This window comes from Spermophilus citellus (genome assembly GCF_964194105.1).
Source record: "Spermophilus citellus genome assembly, chromosome: 17".
In the NCBI taxonomy this organism is placed as follows: Eukaryota; Metazoa; Chordata; class Mammalia; order Rodentia; family Sciuridae; genus Spermophilus; species Spermophilus citellus.
In genome coordinates, this window is record NC_138199.1 from 14,197,644 (window position 1) to 14,216,866 (window position 19,223).

General features: G+C 47.8%; 2 protein-coding genes across 2 annotated transcripts; both read right to left on the reverse strand.

Moving 5' to 3' along the window:
• Positions 1 to 26: 26 nt before the first annotated feature.
• Positions 27 to 14,879, reverse strand: ACAP1 (ArfGAP with coiled-coil, ankyrin repeat and PH domains 1). The gene is made up of 22 exons (XM_081272448.1): positions 14,530 to 14,879; positions 13,730 to 13,787; positions 8,972 to 9,091; positions 8,693 to 8,746; positions 8,543 to 8,601; positions 8,093 to 8,276; positions 7,914 to 7,958; positions 7,713 to 7,808; positions 7,528 to 7,602; positions 7,333 to 7,442; positions 5,422 to 5,473; positions 5,235 to 5,335; positions 4,026 to 4,149; positions 3,715 to 3,926; positions 3,101 to 3,170; positions 2,905 to 2,999; positions 2,629 to 2,798; positions 1,609 to 1,781; positions 1,056 to 1,165; positions 846 to 956; positions 493 to 542; positions 27 to 183 (listed from the first exon to the last, which is right to left on the reverse strand). The coding sequence occupies exons 1-22, from the start codon at positions 14,580 to 14,582 to the stop codon at positions 83 to 85; spliced, it is 2,223 nt and encodes a 740-aa protein (XP_081128574.1). The 5' UTR covers positions 14,583 to 14,879; the 3' UTR covers positions 27 to 82.
• A 460-nt stretch (positions 14,880 to 15,339) lies between these two features.
• Positions 15,340 to 18,620, reverse strand: LOC308635632 (uncharacterized protein). The gene is made up of 8 exons (XM_081270180.1): positions 18,114 to 18,620; positions 17,649 to 17,756; positions 17,462 to 17,533; positions 17,139 to 17,227; positions 16,797 to 17,042; positions 16,207 to 16,365; positions 15,581 to 15,757; positions 15,340 to 15,460 (listed from the first exon to the last, which is right to left on the reverse strand). The coding sequence occupies exons 1-8, from the start codon at positions 18,599 to 18,601 to the stop codon at positions 15,405 to 15,407; spliced, it is 1,395 nt and encodes a 464-aa protein (XP_081126306.1). The 5' UTR covers positions 18,602 to 18,620; the 3' UTR covers positions 15,340 to 15,404.
• Positions 18,621 to 19,223: the final 603 nt, after the last annotated feature.

The following is a 19,223-nucleotide window of genomic DNA, read 5'->3' on the forward strand; positions in this document are numbered from 1 at the left end:
AGAGATGAGCAAAGCACAGAGGCTTTAATGACAGTGGAGAGGGGAAGGGATGGGGGAGGGGCAGGGCCCCCAAGGTCTGGGATCAAAGCGTATGGAGGTCATAACTACGCCGGCTCAGCTTCTCCGGATCGTCTGACGCCATTAGGGAGAAGTCGCGGAAGATGTCAAAATATGTCTCATCTCCTGAGGGGGAGGGAGGAAATGCTGGGAGGCCTGACAGCTGGGTCCTAGCACTGAAGTGCACCGTAGGGCAGCTGAGGCCGGCCAGATAGGGGCTAGAACTTGGAGCGTGGGTGGAGAGAACTAGTGCTGCCTGAGCATAGCAGCGGCGCCAATTCTTTGCTTTTTTATTCAGAGCTGCTAGCACACAACGGATGCGCCCGATACATGTTCGCGGAATTAAAGCAGTTGGCCTTGAGAGAGACAGGTCACCAAAGCCAGACGCCCAGAATTCCGGTATTGGGTTTCCAGGGATGGGATAGGTGAATTTACCTGTCTGGCCCTGGGCCGCTTCGGCCTCCCTCATCTTTGCCAATCGTAGCCTGAAGGAGAAAGAATTAAGGATCAATAACGTTCTCCTCACCCTTCCTCAGCTCCATCCTTCAAGCTGGGTTGTGTTTCATTCATTTTTCCCAGTGTCCAGTGCTTAAAAGATGCCGGTCAGCAATGGTGGTGCCTGAACGATGGATGGCTCTCAGGATGAACTCCCATCCTCTTACCCTGTCTGCCCACCTTCCTACAACACACCCCAACAATCCACACATCCTTTGTCTGGCCCAATCCCCCCACAACTCATCAGGCAAGCTCCCTTGTTGGCATTAGCCCCACCCTTCAGGCATTCTCACAGGGTGACGATGTCAGCATTGGCTGTTTCCATGGCAATGGTCAGAGGGTCCCTTCCTTCAGAATCTCGAGCCCCCAGATCAGCTCCTCGTTTCAAGAATAAGCAAGCGAGCCTGGAAAGGACAGTAGGTTCAGCTCCGCCATCTCACCCCTAGGGCCTTCATCCTGTCCAGAGCCTTCCTCCCCATGGCCATCATCTCCTGCTGTCCTACCCGGTGTGGCCAAGAATGGTTGCATGGTGAAGTGGGCCTCTGCCAGCATTGTCTGCTTGGTTCACATTTGCCCCATTCTGGAGGAGAAATTCACAGGCCAGAAGAGAATTCTGCATCCAGAAGTAAAACAAGAGGATTGAGAGTGGCATCTTTAGAAGTGATTTCAAGATGTTTTAGGTGGGGTATGGTAAATAAGGGTCAGGAGGGTACAGCCAAGTGTCAGGCTTGTTTCTAGCTCTTTACACGTTTTCATATATTAAAGCCATAGTACAACCTTATGAGATATGCTATCCCAATTTTATAGATGAGGAGATGGAGGCATAGAAAGATTAACAACTTGTTCAAAGTCTTACTGGACTTTGGATTCAAACTCAGGTTTTAAATCACACACTCTTAGCAATGAGTCTCAATTACTTATCTCTCCCTATGGGGTGGCGACCCTAGAGAAACACTGGGGGAGTGGGGAAGAGGAAAGAGCTGGACCCCAAGTCTGAAGTAGAAGTCAGAGAAAAGGAGCCTTAGGGTGGGATGGGGAGGTCAGCATGATTCTTACAGCAGCTGTGGCCTGGATCAGCGGTGTGGCATTTTCCTGACCTCCATTGACCCAGTTGACATCGGCTCCATGGGCAAGGGCATCAGCCATGGTGGGAAGGGATGGAGGATGCCCAGCAGCACGAAACAACAGGGCCCCGGGGTGTAGGTGGCCCAGGTCACCAGAGGGGGGCTCTGTTAGGGGGATTTAGTTCTGTTAGGGATAATCAGTGCTGAGTCTGGGAAGAAAACCCTTAGCCTGGTCTCCTGGTGCTGCACTAGGATAGGTCACTTCTAAATTGTGGGGAGGCCTTCATGACTCGGGACTATGGTGAGATGGAGTGACATGGGTGTGAGTACATATAAGTGTAAGGATGCATGTGTCTGAGGCCCTGGGGTATGGGAGACAGCATCATTCACCTCATCCTGTCTAACCACCCTGACTATCCAGACAGGCTGGATGTCACAGGTGAGTTGACTCTCCCTGATAGTCTCAGCTCTCACCTTCCTCTGCTCCAGCCAAGCTCACAACCTCCTTCCAGGCCTTTGGAGATCTCAAGTTTATTCCCACTCTTGACTTTTCTTATGCTCTGGATACCCCTAATGTAGTCCTCCCTGCCCACTCCCCACCCCACACTTCTTCCTGTACTTAGCACCATGCCCCATTCTAACTTTCTGAGAGAAAGAGATGCTCAGAGACAGAGATACTGGCAGAGATTTAGGCAACATTCTTTCTCTATCCCTAATAAGGGGGATTAAACGGGGGGGGGGGGGCGGGTGGAGGGCTCTACCACTGAGCTACATCCTTAGGCCTTTTTATTTTAAGACAGTCTTGCTAAACTGCTGAGGCTGGCCTTGAACTTGGGATTCTTCTGTCTCAGCCTCCAGAGTCACTGTTGCTGGAATTACAGGTGTGTGCCACCACTCCTGGCCCTCCAAGACTCAAGGGGAGGGCCTGGTCCTCATTCTGTGTCTCCGTTTAGGGCCTGGCACTGTGCTGAGCACACAATGGATCTTAACAAATGCCCAACCAATGTTCTACCTGGCTTGGATCTGACGCTCCCTGGCCGGGGCTTGATGGAAGGCTTTGGGGGCACAGGAGGCTGCCCCCTCGGGGGCCCTCTGCCACCTCTTCGGCCTCGAATCTCTGGAAGCTTGGTCAAGAACTTCTTCTCCACGTATTTGGCATGAATCCAGGCTTCCTTCTCCTGCCTGGAGGAGAAGGGTGAGAGAAGAGTCTGCTCCCTTTCTATCTCAGGTCCCTCCCTCCTGCTTCCCCCATGGAGGGGAGTCCTGGGCACCTCGACCCCAACCTCACCGGGAGCAGGTAGGCCCTGGCTTCTTCACTGCCATGGCCTCCACTCGGGCCTCATAGATCTGGTTGATGACAACATTTCCCAGTTCACACATAAGCTTCAGAAGGCCAGGCAGAGGCAGAGAGAGACAGGTAGGGTTATAGGGTGAGTATCTGGTTCATTCTCCTCACCTGCCCTCTTCACAATATCCCAAGTTACCTTTACTAGTTCTGGCTCCCATGAGTCTAGGGTCAGGGACCGGACTTTGGAGAAATGAACACCAAGACTCCTGGAGGGCCAGAAAGGGAGTCATGTCCACTGTGGGCAGTGGCCTGAAACTTCTGCTGCTGCTCCAGTAAACACTCAAAGGCAAGGCCTGCATGGGAGGCCATGCAGAGGAGTTGGGCTGGGAGGCAAGCCAGCTGGGCCATGTATCCTGGCAGGATACTGCCTGTTCACCAATCCTTCCTTCTTTCCTATGTTTCATTTTAAGACCTGATCCTCTCCAGCCACCTCACTTCTCTGATGGTAACTTGGCCTGGACAAAACTTTCCATACCATCCCGCTTCCCTCTCACTGTACCAGAATGATTGGGGGTGAGGGCCTTATAGACTTGCTAAAGCCTCACAACTTCTCTTTCTGGTCTTCGTGGGCCTTCTCCACCCTCAGCAGCGCTGACCCATGTTTCCTCCAACCAAGCTAGTAAATTCCTCTGTGTTTTCCCCAAACTTGGGCAGACCAGGACACCGATGAGGGCTAAGCCCATCTGGGTGCACCTGGTATGCACCACAGCCAGAAGAAATGGGTCTCATGCTTGGGGCCTTGGGAATGACCTGTGGATGCCAGAGCACTGAATGCAAAGGGTGACGCCAAGGTTGATGCTCGCCCACTCTGGGGCTGGTTCCCGGCAGTCGCAGCACTGAGCGTTGCCATCTACACTCTGTACCTGGGCTGCCACGTGCCCAGCTCCCCCAGGCTCCCTTCCTCTGGCCATTCCACCACAGCCCAGTGTGGCAGCAGAGCCCAAAGCCAGGTGTCCTGAACCCTGGGGGAGACAGGAAAAGAAAGGATGACCAAGGGGCTTAGGATAAGGGGTGGCCCATTTCCTAGGGCAGCTAAGCCCTACACGCCCACATTGAGGTACCTGGCCTGGCCCACATGGGCTGTCATCAAGGCGAGCCTGGCTGAAAGCAGAGGCAATGCTGCTCTGTACAGCACTGACCCACAGCTGAAGGAGGCGTTCAGAATCAGCCTGGAGGAGGCAGGACCTGGGTGGAGGTAGCGAGGGGGTGATTGAGGAAAGGTCTGAGGCCAGGGGAGCCATATGGCAGGACACATTCAGCTAGTATTCAACTGGTTCCAGTTGTATTGAAATATATGTGGCCCCTGACTTATTATGATGGCTTAACTTTGTCTACTTTGGTGCTAGGGATTGAACCCAGGAGTGTTTTACCACTGAGCTACATCCTCAGTCCTTTTTTTATTTTTTGAGACAGGGTCTTGCTGAGTGGCTGAAGCAACTTATATAACTTGAGAGGCTGGGGCTGTAGCTCAGTGGTAGAGTGCTTGCCTCAAATGTGTAGGCACTGGGTTCAATCCTCAGCACCACATAAAAATAAATAAACAAACATATTGTGTCCATCTACAACTAAAAAAAAATTAAAAAAAAATAAGATTAACTTGAGCTCTCAATCTTAGGATCCTCCTGCCTTGGTTTCTAAGTCCCTTGGTCTCTAAGTTACCCCATGCCTGGCTTTGACTTAAGTTTTTTTTTTTTTTTTAATTTACTGTTATGTGGAAGTGTACCCATACAACTATTTTGATCTACTTTCAGTAGAGTATTCAATAAATTACATGAGACATTCAACACTTTGTGTGTGTGTATGTGTGTGTGTGTGTGTGTGTGGTGCTGGGGATTGAACCCAGGGCCTTATGCATGCAAGGCAAGCACTCTACCAACTGAGCTATATCCCCAGCCCAGTACTTTTTTTTTTTTTAAATAAAATAAACTGTTTTCTCCAACTGCAAGCTAATGTAAGTAAGCATGTTTAAGGTAGGGCTGGGCTCAGCTATGATGATCAGGAGGTATATTCAATAAATGTATTTTCAACTTTTGATATTTTTAACTTACAGTGGGTTAACTGGGATGTAACCCCATTGTAAGTTGAGGAGCACCTGTACTTCTGTACCAACTGGTAATATCCTCCTACATATCCCTCATCACCCTGTCCCCTTCCCAATCCAGTCACCAAGAAGTTAAGGCCTGTATGGGGGTTCTCTCTTGTGGTCACCCTGTCTTTCTGGTTGCTTATTGAGACTTATTAGAATATTGCTGGCTAGGGACTATACTCACTTGCTAGTAGACACCACCTCAAAGCAGAACCGCCTTTCTGAGTCTGGGCAGAGTTTCACTGTACAAAGGCGAAGGTCATCCACCACCACTGTCACAGGGTCCTGGCAGGAGAAGATAAGAGTGCTGATCTCCATCCATAGGGAAGGGCTGAGTTTCCATGGGGCCCAGGCCTCTAGGACCTACCCACCTTGTATTTCTTCTGATAAACCAGTTGGTTCCTCTGAATGGTGAACCAGCGTCTGCAGAAGGTGGAAATAATTATAAATGTGGGCAGCCTTGGGATGAGGCTCAGGAAGGAATAGAAGAGAGGCTATGCCATTTGCCCCAGGAGGATTTTGCTGAGGAGAGAGAGAAATGAGCTGACCATCCCATGAAGGGATAGAGAAGGGTAGATATCTAAAGGGAGCTCCTCATAATCTTGGACAACCTAATTTGTTATATTTACAAGGACAATTTTCCAGCAGATGGCAGTAAAATTCTCTCTCTTTTTTAAAATAAGTTCATTGCTACACCCCCCCTCCCCGAATTGTAGCCAGTGTTTAAGGAGATAGCAGTGCTGGGTAGGGGAAAAGGTTAATGTTATGTATCATCCTGATTCAACTAAGGGATGCCTGGATATGTGGTAAGCATTATTTTTAGGTGTGTCCATGAGGGTATTTTCAGAAGAGATTCACATTTGAATTGGTACTATTGCTACAATTTTTGACAAATGAAAGTATCCTGGGAAAGGGACTCAATTTTCTAATCTTCACAAAGGTCTCCTACAGGCTAGTGGTAGTTCTGGAAAGGGAAACAGTTTTGTCAGGGCATGCCACCATGCTGCTCTGAACCTGTAGGAGCTTTCTGTTTCCCTCAAAGTAGACACCAAGGACCTACAAAAAAGTCTTTAAGGCCCTAGAATGATTCACACCCCCATTATTTCATATTTCCTTTTCCCTTACTCTGTCCAGGTCCATGGTCTCTCCACTGTTCTTCAAATATCCTACGTATCTCAAGGCCTTATTGCTGATTTTTTTAAATTTTATTTTTTAGTTTTAGGTGGGCACAATATCTTTATTTTATTTTTATGTGGTACTGAGGATCAAACCTAGTGCCTCACGCATGCCAGGAGAGTGCCCTACCACTTGAGCCATATCCCCAGCCCCGTTAGTGCTGATTTTCTTCTGTCTGTAACACTCTCCCCGCAGATATCTTTGAAGTCATGACTCAAAAGTCACCTTCTCACAAGACCTACCCTGACCCACTATTTAAAATCGCAGCTAGGCACAGTGGCACACACCTGTAATCCCAGCAGCTCAGAAGGCTAAGGCAGGAGGATCACAAGTTCAAAGACAGTCTCAGAAACTTTGCAAGGCCCTAAGCAATTTACTATCTCAAAATAAAAAATAAATAAAAGGGGAGATGGGTATTGAGGTATTGACTCAGTGGTAGAATGCTTGTCTAGCACATGTGAGGCACTGGGTTCGATGCTCAACACCTAAATAAATTAATTAATTAATAAAATAAAGGTATTATGTCTAACTATAACAAAAAATTTAAAAAAAAAATTAAAAAGGGCTGGGAACAAGTCAGTGGTTAAGTGCCCCTGGTTTCAATTCCAGGTTTTAAAAATAAATAAATAAATAAATAAATAAATAAATAAATAAATAAATAAAAGCAAACCCTGGGTTGGGGATGTAGCTCAGTGATGGAGCCTTAGCATGTTTGAAGCCCTGAGTTGGATACCCAGCATTGCAAAATATATAAATATGTTAACTAAATTATATTGTTATATTGTGTGCATGTACTAATATTTAACAACAAATCCCACCATTATGTACAACTATAATGCACCAAAAACAAAAAGAAATAAAGTAAAACCACCCCCCCTTCATCTTGCCATATACCTTATTTTATTCTTTTTTCCTATGGCACTATTACCTTCTAATATAACATGCAACCAACTTAGTTACTATGTTTATGGTCTGTCTTTGCTGATTGAATGAACGCTCTATGAGGTGGTGGTTGTCTGTTTTTCCTTGCTGTGCTTAGCGCACTAACACTACTCAAAAAGTACTTAATCAGGTGGGTTTGGCTGATTGGGGTGCCCTGCCCTCACCTGCTCCAGGTCTTAAATGCATTGCTGGCCCGTTTGAAGAGATGTCCTTCCATGACCAGGCCACCAGGCCCCTCCTTTAGGCTTGGCTCTGGTTCTTCCCCACCTAGTTCCTGAGGGCACAAGAGGGTCAAAAGGAAACTGAGGTGGGTAGAGGCTATAGGTCTGTCTGCTTCCTGCACAGTCCCAGCCCCTCACCTTCTGTTTTAGTAGCACATGTCTCTGTTCCATGTCCCTCTTCTCTCGTGCTGAGTTCAAGACCAGCTGGTGCAACTGGGTATAGGAAGTCATCTCAGATATTCAAGTCTCCTTCAACCAGGCCAGGAGAGTCATCTCAGAACCCCTACCCTCCCTACATCATCTGACTGATCCCTGAGTCCTACCTGGGCACCCAGGTCTTTGCGATACTGGGCCAGTCGGTTCAGCTCCTCATGGCCCTGCTGGAAATATGTAGCCTGGGCCTCCACCAAGCGTAGCACCTGGAGGACAAAGTGGGCAGAGGGAAGAGCTGAGGAATGACCTCTCTCTCCCTCTTTCTTCCTGTTCTTTGTCAGCAGGCTCATCTCACCACCAGTGAAACTCACAAACTCCATGATGTCAAACTTCCTCTTGTCCTCAATCACATTGATCTGAGGGCCGAAAAAAAACCTCAGGTCAGTTTTGAAATCATAGTACCCCCTTCTCACTGCAATCCGGGGACTCCCAACCTCGAAATACTACACAGGTCCTTGGTACTCTGGAGAAGACAGACTGGGACAGGTACCTGCAGGGCATAATCCAATGCTCGTCCCCGGTACCCAGCTCGAGCATTCCTCAGAGCAGCTCCAGCCTCTTCTGCCTCTTGGACACGGCGCCGAGGGACCTCTGCATTGTGGTTAAGAGCAGCCTCTAGGCTCTCAGCCCCCCGCCAGAAATCCCGGCGAGCCTCTCGGAAACCCCGGAGACCTCTGGGGATGAGAAGATAACACAGAATCACAGATATATCCACTTGCCTCCAATAGACAATTCCCAGGATAAGGCCCACCCCCACATCCTTTCAGTTAGCCTGTGTACAGTTGGAAATCCAAAGGGACCCTTGGGATAAAAGAATTACAAATCAGGCCACCAGAAACTCCCAATCTCACAACTCCTTCAATCAAGGAGGTCCCTGGGGCAACAGGAAGAGGGCTGCTTTCTGGGAAATACAAAAAGGCCCCCTTCCCTCCAATCTCACTCCTTGACCAGGGTCTGGATTTGCTGCTGTAGCGTGTGCTGGGTGGCATCGAGAAGCTCCTGAGGGAAGCAGAAGTTGACAGATGGAGATCAGGGCAATAGATGACCCTGCCCTGGCCTCTGACTCCCATCCTTAGTTTCTCCCACTTACTGCATGGGTGTCCAGCTTGTGATTCAGGCTCACAGCAAATTTGTCTAGACACTCCTGGGCAAGAAGAGGCACAGAAAGAGAGAATAAGAAATAGAACCATTCATGCATTGGAGAAGCAGGGCCTTCCCAACTCTAGACCCCACATATTAATGGCTATCTTGTATGGCAGCCCCAGCTCTGCTCTAGCCTGAGACCAGCAGACCTCAGGTCAGTATTCCTTTTCCACAGCTTTCCCTCATTCCACCCCAGTACCCCCCCCCCTTCAGATTCTGCACATACCACCATCATGGGTTCTGGTGGACCCAGCTGGGCCAGGTCACAAATGCCAACAATGAAGGCACGGCTGGCGGCAAGGTAATGGCGCCCACTTTCCAGGAGGCCAGTTCCCAGCTTGAGGAGCTGGGGAAAAAGGAGACCTGGGAGTAGTGCCATTAGCCACCACACCAGGCAACACCCTCCACCCCTGCCCCATTTTATTTTCCCTTCCCAGGGCTCCTCCCCCTTTCTGACCTCACTGACCTTTCCTCCAGTTCAGTCCTACTCTGCCCCATTCCTTACACACACCTGCTGTGTTCTGATTCTTGGCTTGCACTATTCTGTTCTTAATACAAAATTCATACCTGCTCCTCTCAGCCTGTTGTTAAAGCCTCTGTAAGGTCTTCCTTCAAAATGTCTTTCCCTGTTCACTCTCCCATGTCCCTCCCTGCCTTGCCTACCTACTTAGATGAAGGAGTCCCCAGAAACACCATCATTCTATATTGTCTGTCTTGTAGGCTGAATTCTCTAATGGCTGGATTCAATTCTACAGTCTTTATTGTCAGGGACTGTCCCTTTCTATGCTCACTAAACATAACCTTGTAAATATTAATTGGTCACCTAGGCCACAGGGTCAGGGCCAAGTAAAATGCTAGGGTGCTCTGGGGTCTATCCTATAAGCACTCTTACAATGAACAAACAAGGAGATCTGATAAACCAGGAGGCAAGCGGTTGACCTGAGGAGTGGCCCTGGAAGAACCAGGTGGCTAAGCTAGAACTCCAAGTCAGCCTCCTAGCCCCTGGATCTTTTTATCTGTGCAGGGCTGCTACTTCACTGTCCCTGAGGCTCAATACGCTTGACTCTGGCCTGAGTTACCATGTCTGGGATGGAGCATAGTAGAGTCCTTCAGTTCAGTCCTGAGTGGCAGGAGACCACCAGGCAGGCTTTGTGACAAAATGCAGGGCAGCAGGAACTTGGTATTCATAAGTGTTCAGTGTACTTTTGTTAAACTGAAAAAAACATTTTCTGGGGCTTATGGAGGGTTTAGGGAAATAGAGCTTGATGTGCCAGTGGCTAGCAGAATCAGTAATTGTTAGGAAACTGACCAAGATCAAATCTTATCAGTCTGTGCCAAGGGACAAAGATGCTCACAGATCACTGTGTGGACTGGATCCTTACTTACCCCAGCCCTATTGAGTAAAGATATGAATAAAGATCTTTCTAGAGACAAACAAGTATATCATACAATAGAATAGTACTCAAATAAAAAGGAATTATTGATATGTGCTACAACATGGAGACACTTCAAGGGCATTATTTTTTCCTCCACAATTTTTATTGGTGCATTTAGTTATACATAATGGTGGGATTTATTGTTACATATTAATATATGCATACAATGTAACAATTTGGCCAATATTACTGCCCAGCATATCAAAGGGATAATTATAAGTAAAAAAAGTACCAATTTTGAAAGGTCATATACTAAATGATTACATTTATATAACATTCTAGTATTTGTGGGTGGGTACTGAGCAATAGGATATACCCAGTCACTTTTATTTTTTATTTCAAGACAGGGTCTTGCTAAATTGCTGATGCTGACCTATTGTGATCCTCCTGCCTTAGTTTCCCCAAGTATCTGGGACTATAGGCATATGCCACTATACCCAGCTTATATATAACATTTTGGAAATGACAAAAGTATAGAGATGGGGAACAAATCAATGGTTTCCATGGATTGGAGAAGTGGGTGAGGTGGTATTATTATAAAGGGAAGGCTTGTAGAAGTTCCTTTGTGGTGATAGAAGTTCTATACCTTAAAGGTGGTGATAGGGCTGTGACTGTGGCTCAGTGGTAGAGCACTTGCCTAGCATGTATGAGGCACTGGATTTGATTCCCAGCACCATATATAAATAAATCAAATTAAAGTTCCATCAACAACTAATAAAAATATTTTTTAAAAGGTGGTGATAGGGCTGGGGCTGGGGCTTAGTGGTAGAGCACTCGCCTAGCACCTGTGAGGCCCTGGGTTCGATCCTCAGTACCACATAAAAATAAATAAATAAATAAAATATATTGTCAGGGACACAATATATTTACAATATATATATATATATATATATTTTTTTTTTTTTTTTTTTTAAAGATGGTGATAGGGGACTGGGGATATAGCTCAGTTGGTAGAGTGCTTGCCTCGCATGCACAAAGCCCTAGGGGTTCAATCCCCAGCATCAAAATAAATAAATAAATAAATAAAATAAAAATAAAGGTGGTGATAGTTATGTGAGTATATATGACAAAGTATGATAGATGTATACACAAAGACATGCAAACAAATTAGTACACATAAAACAAAATCTGAGTAAGTTCTATAGGCTTTATTGTTAATTGTATTATAACAAGATTAATTTCCTGGTTTTGATAATGTAGTAGAGTTACACAAGATGTTAAGATTGGGGGAGGCTGCGTGATGGGTACATAGGTCTTCTCCTTGTTATTTTTCCAATTCTATAATTAACTCAAAATAAAAAGTTTAATTACAAAAAACAATGAAGCCAGGTGTAATGGATTCTTGAGAATTATTTGAGAGGCTGAGACTGGCAGACTGCAAGTTTGAGGCCAGCCTGGGCAACTCAGTGAGGCCCTATCTCACAATAAAAAAATAAAAAGGGCTGGGAATGTAGTGCAGTGGTAGAGCACCCCTGAGTTCAATCCCCAGTACTGTAAATAAGTAAATAAATAATTAATTAAATTTAAAAATTAAAAAATTAGTACAGTGGGCTGGAGTTGTAGTTCATTGGAAGAGAACTTGCCTAGCATGTGTGAGGCACTTGGTTTGATTCTCAGCACCACATACAAATAAATAAAATAAAGGTCCATCAACAACTAAAAATATATTTTAAAAATATTCTTTTTTTTTTTTTAAAGAGAGAGTGGGGAGAGAGAGAGAGAGAGAGAGAGAGAATTTTTAATATTTATTTTTTAGTTCTCGGCGGACACAACATCTTTGTTGGTATGTGGTGCTGAGGATCGAACCCGGGCCGCACGCATGCGAGGTGAACGCGCTACCGCTTGAGCCACATCCCCAGCCCTAAAAAATATTCTTAAAAAAAATGAGTACAGTGGCAAGTGCTTATAGTCCCAGATACTGGTGAAAAAAGCAAGAGGATTGCCTGAGCTCAACAGTTCAAAGCTAGTCTGAGCAACATAGCAAGACCTTGTCTCAAAAAAAAAAAAAAAAAAACAGTGTGTGTCCTTTTTATAATAACATGCACATATATATACAAATATATACATACACATATATATGAAATGAATTGGTCCCCTACTAGCTTTCAGGCTTTGGGGCACTAGGGATTGTGAAAATATATAGCATAAAAGCCCCTCATGGCACTTTTGTTCTAGTAGGGGAAAATACAAAGAAAGAAACAGGCAAGTGTGATGAATACATATTAAGCTGAACCACAATGATATACATTCTTTTCTAATCTCCACCCTTGAGGGTAAGCATGACTGTGACTTACTACAAATAAACAGAATATGGCAAAGGCCATGGGACAGCACTCTCCTGGTGAGGTCATACTCTGTAGCGAAGGTGATAGATGACATTCCTGTGATTACCTTTCCATAAACATCAGTGCCACCTTGCTAGCCCACATAAGGAAGACTCCTTCTGACCTTGAAGAACACAAGAAGCAGCAGCAAACTGCTATGTGATGTGTCAATGGAGAGGGCCATATAACAGGGAATTGTGAGCAGCCTCCAGAAGATGAGGGTCTTGGTTCTACAATAGCAAGGAACTGAATTCTGTCATCTTGTGAGTTCAGAAGAAAGTCCCAAGTTTCAGATAAGACTACAACCTCAGCTAAGAACTTGACTTCAGTCTAGGAGACTCTGAGCAGAGGAGTAACTAAACCATGCCCAGACTCCTGGCCCACAGAAACTATAACAATGTTTGTTATTTTATACCACTAAATTTGTGATTTTTCTGTGTGTGTGTGTGTGTGTGTGTGTGTGTGTGTGTGTATGTATGTTGCTGGTGATGGAACCTAAGACCTAATGCATGTTAGGCAAGTGCTCCACCACTGAGCTACATCCACAGTTCCTGTGATAATTTGTTACATAGCAATAGAAAACTAGTAACGGTTTAGGCTTGGTTCACTTGTAATTCCAATGATTCAGGAGGCTGAGGCAGGAGGATCACAAGTTCAAGGCCAGTCTCAGCAATTTAGTGAGACCCTGTCTAAAAGGACTGGGGATATAGTTCAGTTGTAGAATGCCCCTGGGTTTAATCCCCAGTACTGCAAAAGAAAAAAAAAAAGAAGAAAGAAAAGGAAATGCAGGGTCAATGAGAGTAAGGGAGGAGAATGGGTGTATGGGTGTGTGTATGTATGTGTGTATGTGCTACATGCAATTTTATAAAACAGGGAAGGTCTTTCCATCTGGTGTTTATATGCTTTACTGGTTTGACTTCCACAGCCAATCTGGGGGCTAGAACAGTTTTGACAGTCTTGTTCTCCTAAATATTCAGGGTCAGGTACAATGTAAGGGTTTAGCAGAAGAACATAAGTCTGCAAGTGAATCTTGTTTTCCAAGATCCTATGTACCATGAGAACACAGAACCACCTCTTTTGGCTTCTGTGTAGTCCCCAAAATATATACCCTACACAGTTAGTATTTAATAACCCTAGGACTCATTCCCAGTCTCCAACTTTCTCCCTGGCCCAGCCCTCTTATCCAGGAGAGATTCCTGGGTCACCTCTCCATGTAAGTGTCACCTTTTCCAGACGAGTCTCCAATTCTGACACTTCAGCTTCCACCAACTCGATAGAGGCTCTGGGGAAGGAGGGATGAGGTCACAGGAACAGGTTACAGGTCCATCAGGTCTAGAAGCCTCTTTAGGGTTGGGGTTGGGGTTTTGGGGCAGTGGGGACAGACATAAAAAGCTGCTGGGTTGAGAAGGGCCACCCAGCCACCTGCTCTTACTTATTTACTTCACAGTCTAAGCTACTACAGGCCAGGCCAGAGCAGGAAGAGAAGAAAGATGGATGTGGTGACTAGAGACGGAAGTTGCTAACCGCCCCAGAGCAGGTGTTGGGGGAGGGACAGGGGTCCCAGTGATAGGGAGGAAGGGATATCAGTTCTGGGGGATTAGAGAGACCAGACAGTATGGGCAGGTTAGAGATCAAACTAGGACTCTGGTTTGATATCAGAGGTACTACTTTGGCCCATCAGCTTCCTCTCGTCATTTTTTTTTTTTTTTTTTTTTTTTTGGTGTGTGTGTGAGGTACTAGGGATTAAACCCGGGGGTTCTCTACCTCTGAGCTATATCCCTAGCCCTTTATGAGAGAGGGTCTCACTAAGTTGCCCAGGCTGGCCTTGAACTTGAGATCCTCATGTTTCAACCTCCCACATAACTGGGATTACAGGTACCACACCCGGTTTCTCTCCTCCCCTGAGGCCTATACTCTGAAGTTGATCTGGCCTGCGAAAAGCTGTGTGTATGCTGTCGTGTTGGGCGATTTTGGACCCTCCCCACCTTGGCCATCCCCCCCCCCCCCAACCTACATATACTTACCGGAAGCGGGGTGAGTCTTTGAGACACTCTTCAAAATCCAGCTTGACAGTCATCTCACTTGATTGCTGTGGGGCCAGAGGGCCCCGGGGCCAGGCAGGGGGGATATAGGCCAAGGCACTCACTGCCCCAAGAATGGCCTCAATGAGGAAGGAGGGGGTCCTTTGCTGGGTTGTACCTGGGGGGTACAATTCTGTCCCCAAAGGAAAGGGTATTCTAGGAGGAGCTCTCACTCCACACTTCCAGGCAATGCTGGGAGGGGCAGGGGTGGAGCCTGGGTGGAGGAGGGGGACCTGAGATCAGAGAAGCCACAGCCCCGCCCCTAGAGACTATCTGTTGTCACCTTCCTCCTGGGGCCCCTGGTCTCTCCCTCTGCTTCTTTCTCTTTTAGTGGTTGAGTTTGGGCGGGGCAGGTGGAGGGGCTGGTGATGTAGGTTCAAATCCTGGCTCTGTCACTTAGAGGTTGTGTAGGTTGTGTGACCCTGTGAAAGTTCTCTGATTCCTCAGTTTCTTCATTAGAAGATACAAATGAAAATCCCTCCCTTTGGGGTTATTAAAAAAATTGAAGAGGGTTGGATTTATGGTTAAATTAATTGCATCAGTCATTACCATCCTGCTACTGCTTGACATTAACATTCTTGAGATCCTAGGTTCTTTTGCATCCAGTTCCTGGGTGGTTCCCAGTTTCCTTCTCTGTGCTCTGCTTTCTTGGTTTCCTGCTCTTGAATGGTCCTCCCACCCCACCCACTGCTTGACCCAGCAGGCCCAGCCTGAGCATCCAATTGACAGCATCCAGAATCCTGCTCTTCTTCTCTTTTATTGTCTACTCCTAAGGTGGTAAGTGCAGGGTAAGGTTGCCCTCACCCCATCCTAAGGTGCTACATTTTCCATTGTCTGGATTCTTCCCGAGTCCATTGGAGCCGCAGAGTTTCATCTGGAGAGAGAAGAATCTGGGTTTAATGGCTTTCTTGCAGCAGTCATGAGATCTTGCCCATCTTAAACTCCCTAGAACCTACCCACTCAGACCCTCTGCCTCCCAGGCCAATGCACCCACCTCCTTGCCTCTGCCCAGGCTCACGTCTGCGCCCGTTCTGGGTTGGAGGGTTCTGGCTGTGTCTATGTTCCCTCTCTGAGCTCCCTGGGCTTCGGCAGTTCTGCCTCTTGGCCTCTAGCCACTGACACCAGCTGGATGTCACTGGAGACCTATTGTCTTTGGATGACATGGTAGTACCTGGAGTGGGATGAGATGGCAGAGAGGAGTCAAGAAGGAAGCATGGAGCCAGTGGGTGGTAACAAACTAGAGAGAGTCCCCAACCCTTTCTGAACTTCTGTGTTTCCTGTTCTACACAATATGAGCCTTGGGCTCTGGGATGTTTAGGGCCTCTCTTACCTGTTGCTGATGAAATGATCTAATAGGATTGGAAGGTTGAGAAATGGAATTTGCCAAGAGGCAGGATAGTGAGATGATGGCCTGGTGTCCTCACCAGGCTGCAGTGGTATCACTGTCATTTTTTCAGAGCCCTTAATGGTCTTGTGATCCCTAAAGGAACCTCCTGTGTGGTCCAATATATGAACCTTAGTGCTTATGGGTTTCTCAATGACCAAGGTCAAGTCTGTGGAGCCTGAAAGTGTTGTGGGATGAGGGTCCCCACTCCCCAGGCTTCCCACACCAGCTCTCACTGTGCTGCTGCTCATCTTCTATGTCCTCTTCAGGTTCTGGGTGGGAGTCAGACCTCAGGTATCTTCCTTGGCTATAATACTCCCTGCGTTGCAGATCGATTTGCTCCAATGGAATGGGGGTTGAAGCTGAGGGGAACTGATTTCTGCAGCTAGAGGAATCTGAGGAATCACCCAAAGCAATCTGAGTCATGGTCATTTGGTGTGTCCATGCCTCCCAGGTATATACGGTGGGCCTTACCAGAGGGGAGAAGCTCAACTCCCAGGTTCTCATCTCGTTTTCTTCTGTTACCAACCCTCATCTTTTAGAAAACCTTTAGGGACCTTTTCATCCCTCATGGTTCTCTTGGACTTTGTGTTCTTCAGCAGCCAGCTAGCTATGGGGGCTATCCTGAATGGGACCCCATTCCAATGGTCTCCTTTCCTCCCTGGGGTCACCACCCAGCACTGCTTCCCTACCAGGGCTGTGAGCCAGTGCCCACTGAAGAATAATATGGTGGAGAAGTGAGGAAGAGAAAGTCCAAGAGGACCATGGGTTAGAACAGGCTCTGGACTACAACCCTCTTGAGTCTCTGGAGTCTCCCATCACTAACCCTTGACATCTAGGACGGGTCTTGAGGCAAGCATGTCAGTTTCATCATTGACTCTTTTGGCTAGTCCTCCTGCCCAGCATCTCTCCACAGGCCTGGGCTTTGGCTCTATCGTCACACCTCTAACACCACTGCTGATGCCGGCACTACAGCTGTCCTCATCATGTTCCAAGGGCAGGTTTTTCTGAGACTTGAGGAACTTCCCTTCAGTGTAGTGTGTCTTACGGTGCTTGTCAAAATTACAGGAGTCTGTGGGCCAGTGTGAGAGCTTGGCTTTGCTGTCAGGCTCTCGCTGAAGGTTTGCTCCACCTCCCCTTTCCTTTCAGTGCCCACCCTGCATCTCACGTGTCTTGGAAAAGTTGTCTGCAGCTCCTGAGCTACTATTGTCACCATACTGGAGGACCTTGGGGAGGAAATTGTCCATTGTTGCAAACCTGAAGGGGAGGGAGACTAGTTGGGGACACCGAAGGGAGAGAACAACAATGGGGGCATGTGGTAGATGATACCAAGCTGGCTGATCCCCCCCAGATCAGTCTTAGTCAGACCTGATGGGAATTGTGGTACCTTCCATTTTGCAGGCCAAAAAAGCAGAGGTGCCTCAGGCCCAAGTTCAAGGGCAAAGGAGGAGAAGACCTCAAACCTCAGTTGATCTCTAAAAGGACTCTCACCTCTCTTCTAGCACTTCAGGAGTCACCTTGATGGAGGACCCTGCCAACAGGTCCTCATCACTGTCCTGCAGTCTGCAGAGGAGGGGGTATCAGGCAATGTCTAGTTCCTGAGGCTTCTCTGCCTCCTCCCCTGCCCCCCTTATTAGAACGGAAAGAGTCTAGGCTGACAAATTGAGGCTGAGGTCACCTGCGGTAGGGGGTGCTGGGTTCGTCCACCTTCATAAAGCCATAGTCCTTATCAGAAGGGTGATAAGTGGCCAGGATATTCATCTCATCCCAGCGCTGAGCCTTTTTCCTGGGATGAAGAGAGTACACAGAAGAGAAGGAGACAGACCTTCTAGTGACCTTCCTCCTCACAGCCTTCCCTCATTTTTCTGGTCATTCAAAAAACTTTATTTTTTACACCCTCTTTTACAGGCTTTAGGTAGGGTAGACCCAAAGATAATTACAGTACCATTTGGCCAGGATTTATGGGGCATCTGCTGCTCTCCCAAAGGCCTGAAACAACAGATCTCCCACCCAACTACCTTCACCTAGTCTCACTTCTATTTCTGAGGACTCCGCCCCTTCCCTCATGGCTCCGCCCCCTCCCGTGTCCCGAACTCCTCCCTCCAGTCTCTGGGCTTTCTGTCCCCAGAGCTAGACTCCTTACTTATCCACACAGGGGGATTTCTGCAGCAGGATGGAGTTGCTGTCTTTTAGGATGCTCCTGGGCCGGTCCTCACAGGGACCAGAGTGCAAACAAGTTGACCCAGAGTGCAGACCACAGCCCGAGGTGTACATTCTGGAGCCCCCGGGCCCGGCACAGGAAGTCCTGGGTAAGCAGGATCCAGGGCAGGGAATGTTGACTGCATTAGGGGATGGGCTGAACTCAAGGTGGCCCGCAACCTCCCCAGGCTGCTGACTGAGCTCAGAAGTGGGGGCCACTACCCGCTCGGTGGGATGGCTTGAACCAGGACTGCGAACCACATTGCACCCCGAGTGCGAGGGGGGCTCAGAACCATTAGGCGAGGCTACTCTGAAGGGCAATCTGGTGTCTGCCTCGACTCCTCTGACCCCTCCGGCCACTCCCCTGGTAACCACTCCAGGTGATTCTCCATTGAAGCCTCTAGTAGGTCCCAGGGTACCCTGCCTCTCCATGGCCCCACCAGGGGGCCACTCTCAGCTACCCCACCCCGCCTTCCAGTTCCACATAGCCCCGCCCCCGAGCCACGCCCCCTACGCGGTGGGCGGGGAACGCTCCGGCTCTGATCCGGTCCCCTCCTCTTCTGCTCCTTAGAGCCACGGTGGACGGAATCAAGACTCTATTTAAAGATCTCAGGCTTGGGAGTCACTCCGCTCGCCTTTCCCTTTTTATGCACCCAATGTCTTTGTCTTTGCAACTTGTTCCCGCCTTTCTCCATCACCGCCCTCACCAAATGAGCCAATCATAGCCAGGGGGCTTGACCAGGGGGCGTGAACCCCTAATTGTGACGTCACAGCCTTCCCTCCTTAGCGGGAGGGAGACCTTAGCAACCTCGGAGAGTTGGGCTGGGGTTTTGCTAGTGGCGTGGCGGAATCTTTTGGAGTCGTTAGCGCTGTAACTTGAAAGTGCCTGCCGAGGTGTCTTTGGACTCTATTTGTGGATTTAAAGTCTTAAGAGTTTGATTGAAAGAGTTCATTCTGGGCTTGACATGAAATATCCCCACCCCCAGCCACAAATCGTCTCCCGTTGCTTCTCAGGAAAAGTGCGATGCAAAGTAGGGAGACTGCGACACTTTTG